Source organism: Babylonia areolata, chromosome 35 (assembly GCF_041734735.1).
Source record: "Babylonia areolata isolate BAREFJ2019XMU chromosome 35, ASM4173473v1, whole genome shotgun sequence".
NCBI classification, from domain to species: domain Eukaryota; kingdom Metazoa; phylum Mollusca; class Gastropoda; order Neogastropoda; family Buccinidae; genus Babylonia; species Babylonia areolata.
This window is the reverse complement of record NC_134910.1, coordinates 8347615-8363306: the sequence shown is the minus strand read 5'-3', so window position 1 is coordinate 8363306 and position 15692 is coordinate 8347615. Positions and strand designations below refer to the sequence as shown.

Below are 15692 nucleotides of genomic sequence, written 5' to 3'. Positions count from 1 at the left end.
CTGGTATCTGATATATTGCAAACAGAAATAAAAGCAGCAGGTCTAAAGGTTGTATTCATTACAACAGAAACACTCACAGGCACTGCTGGAAGATGTTTTTGCATAGAAATGGTGACATTGTCATTGGTCTATGGCAAAGAGCGTGGGTCAGAAGGAGATAAACCGCGTAAGGTTTCTGTAAAGACACATAGGAACCTGAGACCTTTTCAAACACTATGTGATGTGAAAAGGAAAGATTATGAATATGTTTTGTGTGCTATTTAGGATTTCTTTGTTATTCCTCTCCTCTCTTTCTTTTCTCTTCTAAAAAAAAAAAAATTCTTTTATCTTTTTATGTCATTTACTGGTTCAACACTGTAACCAGTTGATGCTTACAGTGAATGGTGTTAACAGACCTGATGATGTGTACAGTGTGTGGTGTTACAGACCTGGTGATGTGTACAGTGTGTGGTGTTACAGACCTGATGATGTGTACAGTGTGTGGTGTTACAGACCTGATGATGTGTACAGTGTGTGGTGTTACAGACCTGGTGATGTGTACAGTGTGTGGTGTTAACGGACCCGCTGATGTGTACAATGTGTGGTGTTACAGACCTGATGATGTGTACAGTGTGTGGCGTTATAGACCTGATGATGTGTACAGTGTGTGGTGTTACAGACCTGGTGATGTGTACAGTGTGTGGTGTTACAGACCTGATGATGTGTACAGTGTGTGGTGTTACAGACCTGATGATGTGTACAGTGTGTGGTGTTACAGACCTGATGATGTGTACAGTGTGTGGTGTTACAGACCTGATGATGTGTACAGTGTGTGGTGTTACAGACCTGATGATGTGTACAGTGTGTGGTGTTACAGACCTGATGATGTGTACAGTGTGTGGCGTTATAGACCTGGTGATGTGTACAGTGTGTGGTGTTACAGACCTGATGATGTGTACAGTGTGTGGTGTTACAGACCTGATGATGTGTACAGTGTGTGGTGTTACAGACCTGATGATGTGTACAGTGTGTGGTGTTACAGACCTGATGATGTGTACAGTGTGTGGTGTTACAGACCTGATGATGTGTACAGTGTGTGGTGTTACAGACCTGATGATGTGTACAGTGTGTGGTGTTACAGACCTGATGATGTGTACAGTGTGTGGTGTTACAGACCTGATGATGTGTACAGTGTGTGGTGTTACAGACCTGATGATGTGTACAGTGTGTGGTGTTACAGACCTGATGATGTGTACAGTGTGTGTTGTTACAGACCTGATGATGTGTACAGTGTGTGGTGTTACAGACCTGATGATGTGTACAGTGTGTGGTGTTAACAGACCTGATGATGTGTACAGTGTGTGGTGTTACAGACCTGATGATGTGTACAGTGTGTGGTGTTACAGACCTGATGATGTGTACAGTGTGTGGTGTTACAGACCTGATGATGTGTACAGTGTGTGGTGTTACAGACCTGATGATGTGTACAGTGTGTGGTGTTACAGACCTGGTGATGTGTACAGTGTGTGGTGTTACAGACCTGATGATGTGTACTGTGTGTGGTGTTACAAACCTGATGATGTGTACAGTGTGTGGTGTTACAGACCTGATGATGTGTACAGTGTGTGGTGTTACAGACCTGGTGATGTGTACAGTGTGTGGTGTTACAGACCTGATGATGTGTACAGTGTGTGGTGTTACAGACCTGATGATGTTTTACACAGCTGTGTACAATGAATGAGGTGCGGTGTTGCAGACATACTTGTAGCTCAGCAGTGGAGAAGAGAGGGAGGGACCGCTGCCGTGTGAGGAAGGGGGGAGGAGGGAGGGGGCGCCGGTGAAGGGAAGGGCCACAACCCTCCAGCCAACTCGACTGCCATCATTCACCTCCCCTGCCTGCCGCGTGGTGTGGGGAGGGGTGGGAGAACTACGACTACGACGACGATGATGACGACGATGAATTGCTTCACTTTGAAGTTTATGGGTGGAACAACTTCATGGCGGTCCCCTCCCCACCTCTCCCCTCCCCACTCTCACCCCCTCCTCCCCTGCCCCAACTGCGAACTGCAACAGTTTCTGGTCAGCGTTCACCTGTGTGTGTGTACCCAGGTGGGAGGAGGGACACGGAGAGGGGGACAGAGGACAGAGTGTGGATGTTCAGTACCTCGGCGCTCAGGCTGGGCTTGGAACAGCACAGCCTGTGCATAAACAAAGGACCGCTCACCGCTGACGGCAAAAAAAAAAAAAAAAGAGATATGATGACGATGATGAAGGTGACATGCCATCTTTGGAGGGGGGGGGGGGGGGTGAACAACAACAAAATCATACTTCACTCACGGTGATTTTTTTTTTTTTTTTTCTTTCTTTTCTCTATTCTTTTTGTTTGTTTGTTTGTTGATAATTAGCTTTCCACTTCTAGACGGTAAGAGACACAGCATAGAGCAGAAACTCCTTTTTGATATTGTGGGGTTGTTTGTTGGGGCCTGGTGGCTCCGATATGCATCTTTCATTGTCGGTCGTGGTCGGGGGGAAGAGAAGCGTGTCGGTTGCAAGAAGGGGTGGGGAGGGGATGGGGGGTTCGGGGGGGGGGGGGAGTGTATATGTTTGGGGTGGGGGGAGGATGGGGAGGGAGGCGGGCGATGGTGTGTGAAAGAGAGAGAGACAACGTGGGAGTGACGGCCTCAACGCCTGAACCATCATCTGTGTGAAGCGGGTCGGTGGTGTCGATCATTGAACACTAACCCCCCCGCCCCCCTACTCCCCCAACACACCCTGGGGCAGTTGGGACTTCTTTTCTCTGGGACCTTGTGATGCCGATGATGGATGTTTCTTCCTGTAATTTGACGATAACTTTTTTTTCTTTTTCTTTTTTTTTTTTTGGTGTTTTTTTTTTTTTGACTCTGGTTCATATCGATGTGGGTGTGAGTGGCGGTGACGACATCCTGTGTGCATTGTGGGAGCCCCGACATGCGGAGAGGAGACAGACAGGGCTGGGCTTTGTGGCAGTCCTTCTCTGCTGGGACTGTTGGTACTTGTGTGTGGGGTGGGGGAGGGGAGGCGGGTGGGGGGGTGGGGGGGGTTGTGTGAAGGACAGAGTTGCATGTACAGTTAATTAATGCATGTGCAGAGTGAAATTGTGTGTGTGTCACTGTGTGTGTGTGTGTGTCACTGCGTGTGTGTGAGTGTGTGTGTACATTGACATGTTGGGGTAAAAAGCAAATAGCAGTGACATCCTCCTCATTTATCTCTCACCCGTGTGGGAGGGGTGAGGAATATCTTTTTTTTTCTTTCTTTTTTTTTTTTCTTTTTTATTTTATTTTAAATATATATACTTTTTCTGAAAGCCAGTTGCAATACCTGTTCCTGCACACTTGGGTCGCAGGTGTGTGCGACCTAGCGTAGGAATGGAAACAGGTATCCCAGGTGTGTGACAACAGGTAGGAAGGGGACAGACAGGTTACCTCCCTCACACATCTAGGTCCCCCCACCTTCACAACCTTCGCCCACCCATCCACCCTCTACAGCTCTGGTCAGACCGTGAATGTTTTGTGGACAAGTTGTTTAGAGAGAGAGAGAGAGAGAGAGACTGTAGCGGCAGTGAAACCTGCAAGTCTGTTGTGATGAATTTGTCGACCCTGTTTTCTGCTCCTTGGCTCACACAGAATGGGCTCTGAGGAGGTGCTCGGGGGGAGGGGAAACACAGGCACGATCGTCCACACTGGCTGAGAAGGAAATGTGAAGAGCCTGGAAAGGGGGTGCTGAGAAGAAAGATTTAAACCCCAGACCCCCTGTTGTGAGTGGTTCCCTTTTCTCACCACCATGGATCCAGTTGGCCAAGGCATGCGTATTGGCTGAATATGCGAGTAGAGGGTTAGCACAGACAGATTATTGGAAGTCTGGAATAGTCCTTGGGAAAAATGAGGGAGCCATTTCTAGGCTGGAAAAGTCTCTGTTTTTTTTGTTTTTGTTTTTGTTTTGGGGAGGGGGTCTGGAAAAGTCTTGGAATTTTAATCCATTCAGGTTTCCATGCCATATTGATGGTGAAAAAAGCAAAATGTATTCTATTTTTCTTCCCAATTACATGTGCACACATCTGGAAATACTGTAACAGTTGGTTCCCATTCTTTGCCGTCCAAGCATATCAGGAATGTGAAAACCGTTTTTATAACGCAAATTTTGACGCCAGAGCAATACGTGGGCGCATTACTGATAGAGATGATGGAAACTTTTGACCAGAAAAGTTCAACACAGAGCTTACTGCATTTAACTCATTCCATGCTGCCGAATGACTTCCTTCATTTTACTCCCTGTACTGGCCGTTTGTTTATGTTACAAGAAAAATATCTTAAAAAGAATGCAGTTACGTACAGCTTTGAAATTTTGTGATGATATAAAAAATAGAATGGACCAACATTTGGCAAAGTTTCAAAGCACTCACTTAATCATTGACTGATTTATCATATTTTGAAAAAAAATCTGTGTTTTTCACAGCTGACATAAAGGGGATGAGTTTTTCTCATATAACAGAAATTTTACAAATGTGGTCTTTTGAAACCATGGACACTTCCTAATTGTAGCAGTAAATGGGCAAATGCGTATGGACAGTGGATATCCACTATAGAATTATTTTGCGTTCGACTTTGAGCCACAATACTTGCCGAAGTTGACGAAGACACCTTCTTGTCGAGTGAGATGGGTGACTGAATGCTTGCATGTATTGTACTCATACAAAGGCATTTTCAGCCACAATTAAAGTACAAGTGCACTTTTGGGTGACTGTAGAACAGAGCTGTGCCATTTAGTTTCACACAAAACCGTTAACCTGTGAACTACGAATTTTTAAACTTGTGGTACTCTGTAGCGTACCACAGTAAACAAAAGCGTTGTGTGCATGAGGTACGCTATAGCATACTTTAGTATAGAAAGAGTTTAAAACACAAACAATCGATGACAACAAAAAGTGATGAAAATGAAACATTGATGCAAGGATAACCACCAATCTTTATTCAGCGAAACAGCAGACAGTTTGTTTTTCTGTTTTCAGTCTGGCCTTGTGTTTGGTAGGGGAAACGTTCAGTGTGGTCTCAAAGTAAGTACGGAAGAAGCATGGAATTTTTGTGTGGTCATGTCTGTAGGAACCATGGAGTAGGTGATCAGTCCTGGACCGGCACTAGAGTCAACAAAAAGTTGAAATTAGGAAGGCATTTCAGGGAAGGAAACCACAGGTAGCCGTGACTTTCTGTTGATTAACAGTATCAGACACAAGAAGATTTCCCCCATCTCTCATTGAAACGACATTCCTTCGTCACTTGGTTGATTTGCATGCAGGGTTCATTGACACTCAGACATCCACAGTTACCACTGCATGGATTCAGCCGATGAAGAACGCACCTGGGGGGAAAAAAAAAAGAGAGAAAAAAAAGAAAGCAAATACCTCCTTTATTGACCTCGGCTGTTGTTTATTAAGGCATGTTATGAAGATCCAATCTGCTGTAAGAGGTTTCAGATAAGCAAGCAGATGTTAAGTTGTGTGAACAAAATGAAGTGCAGGGATGGCGACGACGACAACAACAGCTTGTGAGTTGAGTACAGTGTTCCCCCCCCCCCCCCAGACCCCCCCCCGCTGCCATGCCCCCCACAGTTGGTGTAAGTCTGCAGTGTGGAGGTGGAGGCTGTGTGAGACGCTCTGTGCTGGTCATTCTGCACAATGTGGACTCTCCAGACACTGGGGACAAAAATCACCTTCCGCTTGAACTGCCACATTCTGGCAGGGGTCTCTGAAGGGAAAGGGACGTAAACGAAAAGTCTTGAGTCCAAGCAAAAGGGAAATAAAAGGAAGACTGCAAGTCTCTTCGAGTCCCAAGTACTGTGGATGATGTCTTTGAGATGTTCTGCGATAAACTCATCATGGATGTCTTCAGTTGCGTTCTCATGGATAATGTATAATGTGTGTCAGCTTTAACTTCAATCCAACATTCATCCAGCTGTTATGTTATGTCTTGTGTAAACCATGAGTTGGATTTGTGTGTGTGTGTGTGTGTGTGTAAGATCATCCCCGTCCTGTGCTTTCAACTGTATGATTTTTTTCTTCTTTTTTCTTTTGCCAGTCTTTTACTGCTTTTTTTTTCTCTTTGGCACCGACATCTTTTTTTCTTTCTTTTTTTTTTCTGTCTTCCAGTCCTTGAGCTCTGTGTTGTCAAAGTTATAGACATGATGTCTTCTCTTGTTCTGCAGGTAACGTGTGTGGGCTTGGCAACTCTTAAAGGCGCTAACGAATTAGTGGACAAGATCAGCCCCCGTAGGTCTGCCGCACTGCTGAAAATACATAACTTTGTATATCATCACATTCACTGAGAGTTCTAAATGATATTTGGCAGGGAGATGGAGAAGGGGGTGTGTGGGGGGTGGGGGTGGCAGAGGGGGTGAAGGAAGAGAGAGGAAAGGAAAAGGTTTAATATTCGGTCCATTGTGCACATGTCTCATAGTCCTCTTGATAGGATGACCAACACTGACTGTGTCCCTCCGTCTGTCTGTCTGTCCTTCTCTCCCCCTCCTTCTCTCTGCATCTCTCTGTCTCCATTCTAATAGTGGGGTGTGTGATGTAAGCACACTTGCACTCTTGTATCTTTTCTTTCCATCTGAAAAAGACAGTCGCATATTTATGAATGAATTATCTCTCTCCATGTATGGTGTGTGGTACATCTTTGCGTAAATGCATCTTTCTAATGCGCTCCTGCAATCAGGCATGCTGGTTTGCTTGCTTGGAATGTACCTGAATGAGTGGTGGCCTTTGTTCAAGGCAAGCTGCATGCCATTTGCCATGCGGAAGAAACTGAAAGTCGGTAAGCGATGAGTGTATGTACTTGGTAAAAACTACTTTGTATAAACGTGTGCACACACAGGTGCACAGACGTACAGGAGGATGCAGAAAGAAACAGATGTGTATTTGTATTTCTTTTTATCACAACAGATTTCTCTGTGTGAAATTCAGGGCTGCTCTCCCCAGGGAGAGCGCGTCACTATACTACAGCGCCACCCATTTTTTTATATATTTTTTTCCTGCGTGCAGTTTTGTTTGTTTTTCCTATCCAAGTGGATTTTTTTCTACAGAATTTTGCCAGGAACAACTCTTTTGTTGCCGTGGGTTCTTTTATGTACGCTAAGTGCATGCTGCACACGGGACCTCGGTTTATCGTCTCATCTGAATGACTAGCGTCCAGACCACCACTCAAGGTCTAGTGGAGGGAGGGAGAAAATATCGGCAGCTGAGCCCGTGATTCGAACCAGCGCGCTCAGATTCTCTCGCTTACTAGGCGGACGCGTTACCTCTAGGCCATGACTCTACATGCACTGCACACTGCAGACATAACTGAAAGGGACAAGCCAACCTGACTGCCTGTGACAGACAGCATGAATAAGAGTGCGTTTCTGTGTTAGCAGTTTGGCGATTATGTTTTTTTTTTGTGTGTGTGTGTGCTTTATTTTACTTTGTTATGATATCAAGACACACACACTCTTTGGTTCACCATCTTGTTTAGCACAACAGTCTTTCAGTGCCACCTGTCTTTAATAATTATCAATGAAGTAGAAGCACAAAAAGTTGACAGCAACGTCAAAAATAGTATATCGGAATAGTTTCTGAAGGATTAAAAAAAAAATTTTTTATATGATACTTACTCTGATGTTCTTAGTCTCTGGAAATGTTTAATTATAGATGATGAAAAGTTTATACTTCATAGTTTATGTTTGGAAGAGAAGGCAGTCAACAGCTGTGAAATGCAAAAAAAAATTGTTCGACAGTGTCAGTAGGCATCAGATCGCAATATGAATGAAAAAAGAAGCTATGGGGAGGGAAGAGTTTGGTTGGGGGGGTAGGGTGGGGGGGGGTGGGGGAGCCATGGGTGGAGACAAAAAAAACAACATAACAGTGTGGGGGATAGTATACCCAGTTCAACGTTGGAAGAGAACAAACTGAAAATATTTCAGGCATTAATGAAGAGCTGTGTCACGGGGAGGGAGCTATTTCCAATGCCAGAGGTGCACGGCAAGGCACTGTTCTTCAAGGGAAGAGTAGACAGACTTCACACGGAGAAATCTGTTGTGACGAAAAGTAACGCAACACAGCACAGCATGACACGACACGACACAGCACAACACGACTCGGCATAGCACACAACGCATTCAACACAACAAAAAATGTGTGGCAGTGGTTTTTGACTCTGTGCTACACTGTAACACTGGTATGGTATAGTGTGCCTGCTAAACTCTGCACTTACATCACTTTTTGTGCCACAACAGATTTCTCCTGTGTATTAAAATTTTGGCTGCCCTCTGCGGGGAGAGCACGTCCGTACAGTACAGTACCACCCTTTTTTTCTTTTCTTTTTGCCACGGACAACCCTTTCATTGCCATGGGTTCTTTTACGTGCATTAAGTGCATGCTGCACACATGATCTCGGTTTATCATCTCCTCCTCCTCCTTCTTCTTCTGCATTTGTGGGCTGCAACTCCCACGTTCACTCTCATGTACACGAGTGGGCTTTTACGTGTAGGACCATTTTTACCCCCACCGTCATCCAAATGGCCAGCGTCTGGACCTCCGCTCAAAGGCAAGTGGAGGGGGAGAAAACACTGACGAGTGCAGGGTTCGATCCTGTGCGCTCAGATTTTCTTGCTGCCCAGGTAGATGTGTTACTGCAAGGCCATCACTCCATTTACCTGGACCTTTGGGACAGAAGTTAGGGTCAGCGACTGTTGGTTTACCTGCGCAAGTGGGCTACGCAGTCTCAGCGGTTGTCAGTGTCGATGGTTTCATGACTTATTTTCCTGCAGACAGTGAGAAAATCCATTTTGGTACGTCAGAATATTCCTGCTGCGAAGCTAATAATGTGTGAGACAGTTTCTTTCTCATATGTTTGAATTGAGAAGTACCATGTGCATAAATTGTGTTTATGATCAGTTGTGTGGGGGTTAAGGATCATTGGTGTTTTGAGTGTTTGGGGTTTTTTTTTCGGCCATCTTAGGATTTTGTGTTGTGGTTGTTTTTGTTGTGGTTTTTTTTTTTTTTTTTTTTTCCTCCCTCTCTTCCCAGCATTGTATCAAATTGTTGGGTTTGATGGTGTTCATCTGTAGCACTGGCTAAACACACACACACACACACACACACACATATACATCACAACACACCACACACACACACACACACACACACACACACACACACATCACAACACACACACACACACACATTACAGCACACACACACACACACACACACACACACATTACAGCACACACACACACACACACACACACACACACACAGCCTGAAAGTTTGTTGAAGGATTTTCCTTCCTGCCCTGGACCCTTCTTCCACCTGTTTCAAAGGAACATCTACAGACTGTGGTTTAAACAAGAGGAACGAGGGAGAGGCCAATTATTCTACCAAAAACTACACACAAAAAAAGTAGCCACTGGGGTTATTTGTCATTGAAAGGGAGATAAATTTACTAGACTCTCATTCTTGAAAGTCAGTTGTAACCCTTTGATAAGAGTACCGGTATTTTACACATCACTCACACACACATATACACACAATAGAAGAAAAGAAAAAGAAAAAAAAGACACCTCAAAAGTTCCTGTACCAAATGTAACAAACAAGCTGTTGAGTACTCCAGTGAAAATTCCTCAGGACATTAGCATTGAACAACTGGTTTTGAACGGCTTTTGTCAGTCAGCAGGAAGAACGTTTTACTCTACACCATGACTGGACTTTCTGTTTATTTTTCCCCCTGAGTGTGCTATGGATTTGTCATGGGTCCCTCTTCTACAGAGACGTGAACTTTTTGCCTCGTGTGTGTGTACAGTGAGTGAGTGTGCAATAACCCTGCTTTAGTCACTCGTGTGTGTGATAACATCTTAACTCGCTCAGTACGACCAGTCCTCTCTTCTCCTCTACACAGACCCCTCGGATGTCCAGTGGGTGTCTGAATGACCCAACCTTTAGCTTCCGTCGTCAGAATTGTGGTATTCTTTGTCAACATTCACGTCTTCAGTATAAGAGCGTCCCGATTGCAATATTTTGATGATGGTAATTGGGGTAAAACGCTGTTAACGTCGTCTCTTTTGCCGTTCGTATGGAGAGAGTTAAAGCACTGGCTTTTTCTGAGCAACGGAAAGTGATAGGGAAACCAATTACGGCAGGATGGTAAATATTAGACTGTTAACCCTTTCAACCCTAAGGAGTGAACAGCTTTTGCTGGTTTCCCTCCCAAATGGATGCAGAAAACGAAAGAAAATATACTGAAATTGACCGGGGTTTCCCCCCCCTCCAAATTGGCACATGGGGACACAGTTGGAAATGCTGTGGAAGTCCAGTTCCCTTTGTGATTTGTGCATATGTAGGAATGTGTACACCGTTTTAATGAAACAAGATTTTGACACCAGGGGCATTGCTCGGGCACAGGGCTAAAAGAGTTAAAACCTATCTGCCCATCACCATGACACACACATACACACATACATGGTGTATCACTCTCAGTGCTGTGTGCTTTCTTGAATATGGGGCTGATGACTTGGTCTACAGTTACATGGTTGGCAGTTTACTGTGATTAACTTTGGTTGGTTGAGGAGACCGGGCACTGACTGCTGTGGGGAAGTAGATGTTGGCGATGATGAGCTGAAGAAAGCATCTGAAAAGTTCATTATCACACACGCACACACACACACAAGGGAAAAAGAAAACGGGCGTCACGTAACACAATATAATCACACCCTCTCACTTCCGTTCCATTGATAATGGCCCTTGTGTGGTCGTCTGGACAATAACTGGACTATAAGTAACAATGACAAATGTCCATTTTCCCTCTGATTTCTGTTCACGCTTGACATACCACAGCTCTGGAGATGTAGTTCTCCAGTTCTTGTTGTCATAATACTCGGTGATCAGACACAGAGCCTTAATTCTTGACATTGTTGAGTCATCTGGTCAACTTCCAGGCCAAAGAGCATCTTAACAAAGATGGCAGCAGTGTAGAAAAAAAAAACTTGCATCGACAGTCACTTAAAATTAGATTAATTTTTTCTATTCTTATAAAAGTTGCAGGTTCTTTTTTTGTCTGTGTAAAAGAATCTTTAAAACAAGATTTGTGAACCTTTCAAACTGGATTTCTTTTACAGAATTTTGCCAGGGGACAACACTTTTGTGGTCGTGGGTAAGATTTTTTTCAGTGCTCCAACCGTGTGCTGCACACGGGACCTCGAGGTTTATCGTCTTGATCCGAATGACTTGACGCTCATTCTGATTTTCCAGTGGAACTTGCGAGAAAGGGCGAGAGGTGGATTTGAATCCAGACCCTCGTGGTACACTGTGTTGGCAGTATAAGCGTCTTAACCATTCTGCCACCTTGCCCCCTGGAGGAGGAATAAGACCAGATACAGAGTGGTGGCTGACATTGTAACGTGTAAGCCTCGGTCTTGATGAGGTGACTGCCCTTCACTGACAAGCCCGTACTCGTCAGCAGCAGTGAAGGGGTTAACGTTAAGTGCTTGACTTGTTCTGATCAGGTTTCTTCAAGGTGTGGGTGTGGGGTGTTAGGAGGAAGGGATTTGATATGAGAAAAAAAATCAGCTATTAAAAACAGAGTGGGGGGAAGGGGGGTGGGGGGAGAGAGAGTGTGTGTAAAATAAGAATTGTATCTGGAAAACGAAGATTCTTCTTCCCAACAGTGGCTCTCCTGTACACTTCCATGAAGAAGGAAAAAAAAACAACACCTGTATATACAATGAATAACTTTTTTGGGGGTGGGTCCCAGTACCACAGGGCTGTATGGCCACTCAGGTGTCCCAGGCTGAGTTGGCTGAACTGAACACTGAGTTCGAAAGGCATGGAAAGGAAGAGAGGTTGTTTTTTTGTTGTTGTTTTGTAGTCTTTTGCTTTCTTTTCTTCTTCTACTTCTTCTTCTTCTTCGTCTTACTGTTGTTTAACTCACTCTGTACGGCCAGTCCTCTCTTCTCCTCTACACAGACCCTTCGGATGTCCAGTGGGTGTCTGAATGACCCATCCTTTAGCTTCCGTCGTCAGAATTGTGGTATTCTTTGTCAACATTCACGTCTTCAGTATAAGAGCCTTCCGCTTGCAATATTTTGATGATGGTAATTGGGGTGAAATGCTGTTAACGTCGTCCCTTTCGCCGTTCGTATGGAAAGAGTTAAATTGATACAGGTTTTCTCCTTTGTGGAGGTCTGTCCACATACCAAGTGACCCTCTCTCCTGTCCCGTCAACCCTGAAAAGGCTTTTTTTTTTCTTTTTTTTTTTTTAGTCAGCTTGGCGAGAAGCAACATCATTTTATTTCCTTCTAACTCCCCCTGCATATCCCACCTTCTCCCCATCTACTGCGCTCCATCTCTTCAACACTCCTGCTGCCACTTCTTTGCGCGCGCACACACACACACACACACACACACACACACACACACACACACACACACACACACACACACATGTACATGTACATGCACATATACATACAAGCACATTCACGGCAGCAGTTGGCATTATCATATATTGAAAGTTTGGGGGTGTGGGGGTTGGAATATATATATATATATATGTACCATAATTAAGTAGAACATCATTTGCTTGAAGTTTGAAGCCTTTTATTTATTTTTTTTTAATTCAAAAATATGTAATGTTGTGTACTTGTAGATTTTGATTTGTAGTTTTGTGGGGTTTTTTTAAAAATTCATGATCAACTGATTGCAGAGTAAATACAAAGATATATTTAAAAAAACAAACAAACGGTGTATCTTATTTTACAGGCTTTTTCTATATAGGAGAAGTGAACTAAACTCACAAAAAAAAACAGCACACAGTGTTGTATATATATATATATATAATGTATAAATTACCCTGTATAAAGCACACCCATCACAGTACTCACAGTTAATATTCCATAACATGTATGTAATATATCTACATATATATTTGAAGTATGACACCATATTGCTTATGTGTGAGGCACACAGTAAACTCAGCACATTTAGCAGCTAACTCATGATAAAATGCATTACAACTGACTTGATGAGAATGGTGTGCAGTGTCACATAATGATGATGGATGCAAGTTTTTGGTTGTGCCATTATTTATAGTAAGGACAGCGTGAGTGGTGAGAGTGGAGTATTACAGATAGGGCTATATTGGAAAATCCAATTTTAAACTGCATTTTAAAACAACTGGGACACTGCATGAGTTTGGATGTGTGGCAGGTGTTACGCCGATAACAGACATTTGACTTGGGGCGGGGGCTTTGGTTTGGGGGTGGGGGGTGGGGGGGGGGGGCGGTTGTGTAGTTTTGTTCTTGTTGTTGTTGTGTATGTGTGTGTGTTGGTGTTTGTGTGTGTGTACATGTATGATCATGTCCAAACTCATTGGAAAGAATTGAAATGAAAATTAGCTCAGGACAATAAATGGTTGAACACCCTGATGATTTTTTCTTCAGATATTCCTTGCTGTTGGTGGATGGTAGCTGGTTGTCCAGTGGGGGCAGGAGGGGTGTGGGGGGGTGGGGGGGGGATGAAGGTATAATGGAAAAGTCAGTGATAGATGGAAGAGAAGGTAGTATGACTTTTTTTTTTTTACCCTCCCCCTTTCCCTCCTCCCCCCCCCCCCCCTCCCCCCAACCCCCAACACAGACTCTGGCCCCCTTCTCTATTCAGAACAAAGCCCATATTTTTTCTAAGATTTTTTTATTTTATTTTTTTACAAACAATGAAACCCTGGGATGAAAGAAATATGAAGTAAATGAAATGACAAGTATGAATGAATGTGAACATGGTTTATCTACCTTTTGTTTTAATTATTACTGTGGATTATCTCCACTTTGAGATCACAGCCCATTCAGTAGTGATTATAGATGAATCACCTGTGTTGGAGTATGCCTGTTTCTTCTTTCTTTTTTTTAATTTTTTAATATTTTTTTCCCTGAAAAAAATTATTATTATTATCGTTATTTATTATGAATGGAAGTTAGGTAAGGGGAGGGGCGGGGGCGGTGTTTGTGTTTCCTGTGTATAGATTTTCCATGCGGTGTACTGTTGTGTTAGGGTCGTCGGGGTGAGTGTTATCATGTGGAGAAATGTCTGCAGACCTGTGGTCACCTTTCACTGTCTGTAGAGGCTCATGTGTGTGCTTCACTGGTTGGTGTAGAGAGGCGAGGAGAAGAAATAAACTTGAAATGTTAACATTGAAACGGAGGGTGGTCTCTCATTGATGTTGTTGTTGTTGTTGTTTGTTTTGTTTTTTGTCTGAAGGATATATATATATCTATAGCAGGTCGGTGGGTGTGAGGGGAAAGAGTTTGGGCCTTGGGATTTGATGTTCATCTTTGTGTGTGTGTGTGTGTGTGTGTGAAACGCACACACATGAGTGCATGAACATGTGCGTGCACAAGTGCAGGCATACGTATGGTGTGTGTGTGTTTGTGTGTGTATGTACGCTTTCATATGCATGCACTTACATGCACACACTAACACACACACATACATACATACACACACACACACATTCATTCACACTCACACCAACACACATTGATTGATTGATTGATTGATATGGATACTTATACAGAGCGCCTATCCTGGGTAAAAGACCGAGCTCTAAGCACTGTACAAACATGGAGACATTTGCAAAACAGGCTGCCTACCTGGGTAGAGCACATATCCACACATACAACCACTCACTCGCTCGCACGCACGCATACACGCACACACTCATTCACACACGCAAACAAAACACACACTCATACAAAACACACACTCATTCACACACATACGCACACACACACACATTAACACCACACACACACACACACACACACACTAGCATGCACACACTCATTCACACACACACACACACACATACACACACACTGTAGGCCAGGTCTTCCAACACATGCAGTAAGTTCTGGAGATGTCTTCTGATGTACAGTCAGGGGAAGGGGCCAGGGCACTGAGGACATCGTTGATGTAGCAGGTGGTTGTGTGCTGGCCTAGTGGGAATGCATCCTCAGGGAGTTTCAGAGGCATCACAAATCCATATACGCAACACCACATCTGCTAAGCAGAAGCCTGACAGCAGCATAACCCATTGCGCTTGTCAGGCCTTGAGTGCATGCTTGTATACTTGTGTACCTATCAAAGTGGATTTCTTGTTACATAATTTTGCCAGAGGACAACACTCTTGTTGCCATGGGTTCTTTTTCAGTGCGTTCTGCACATGGGGACCACAGTTTATCGTCTCATCTGAAAGAATAGATGCTCAGTTTATTATTTTCTAGTCAAACTTGGGAGAAAGGCGAGAACAGGATTCGAACCCACACACTCATGGACTCTTCTTATTGGCAGCTTAGCATCTTAACCAATCTGCCACTTTCTGTAGCAAAGGAAGCAGGATAATCCAGTCTTACATGATCCAGTCCCACACTCACCAAAATGTTCTTTCCCTTGGTGAAACGATAAACTGAGTTCCTGTGTGTAGAATGCATTTCGTCATTGGTTTGGACCGTGTTCTGAAGAACGTGTGTAGTCCAGCGCTGTAGAGTCTGCTGAGCTGACTGCGTATGATGTTTGGGTGGCCTGTAGCTCAGAAACCTACTTGATCTGAAAGGTTGAAACTATGTAACGTGATGCTGCTGGTTAGTTTTTCCTAGCTAAG

General features: G+C 43.9%; 1 protein-coding gene across 2 annotated transcripts in view; it reads left to right on the top strand.

Annotated features, from left to right (window-relative positions):
• LOC143278156 (phosphatidylinositol 4-phosphate 5-kinase type-1 alpha-like) overlaps nucleotides 1–2511 on the top strand; it is a 98626-nt gene extending 96115 nt beyond the window's left edge. For both annotated transcript variants that reach the window (XM_076583201.1, XM_076583200.1), the window contains exon 18: nucleotides 1736–2511. In XM_076583201.1, coding sequence (XP_076439316.1) covers nucleotides 1736–1747 — 12 coding nt within the window. In that variant the 3' untranslated portion in view covers nucleotides 1748–2511. The remainder of the gene's footprint in view (nucleotides 1–1735) is intronic.
• Nucleotides 2512–15692: the final 13181 nt, after the last annotated feature.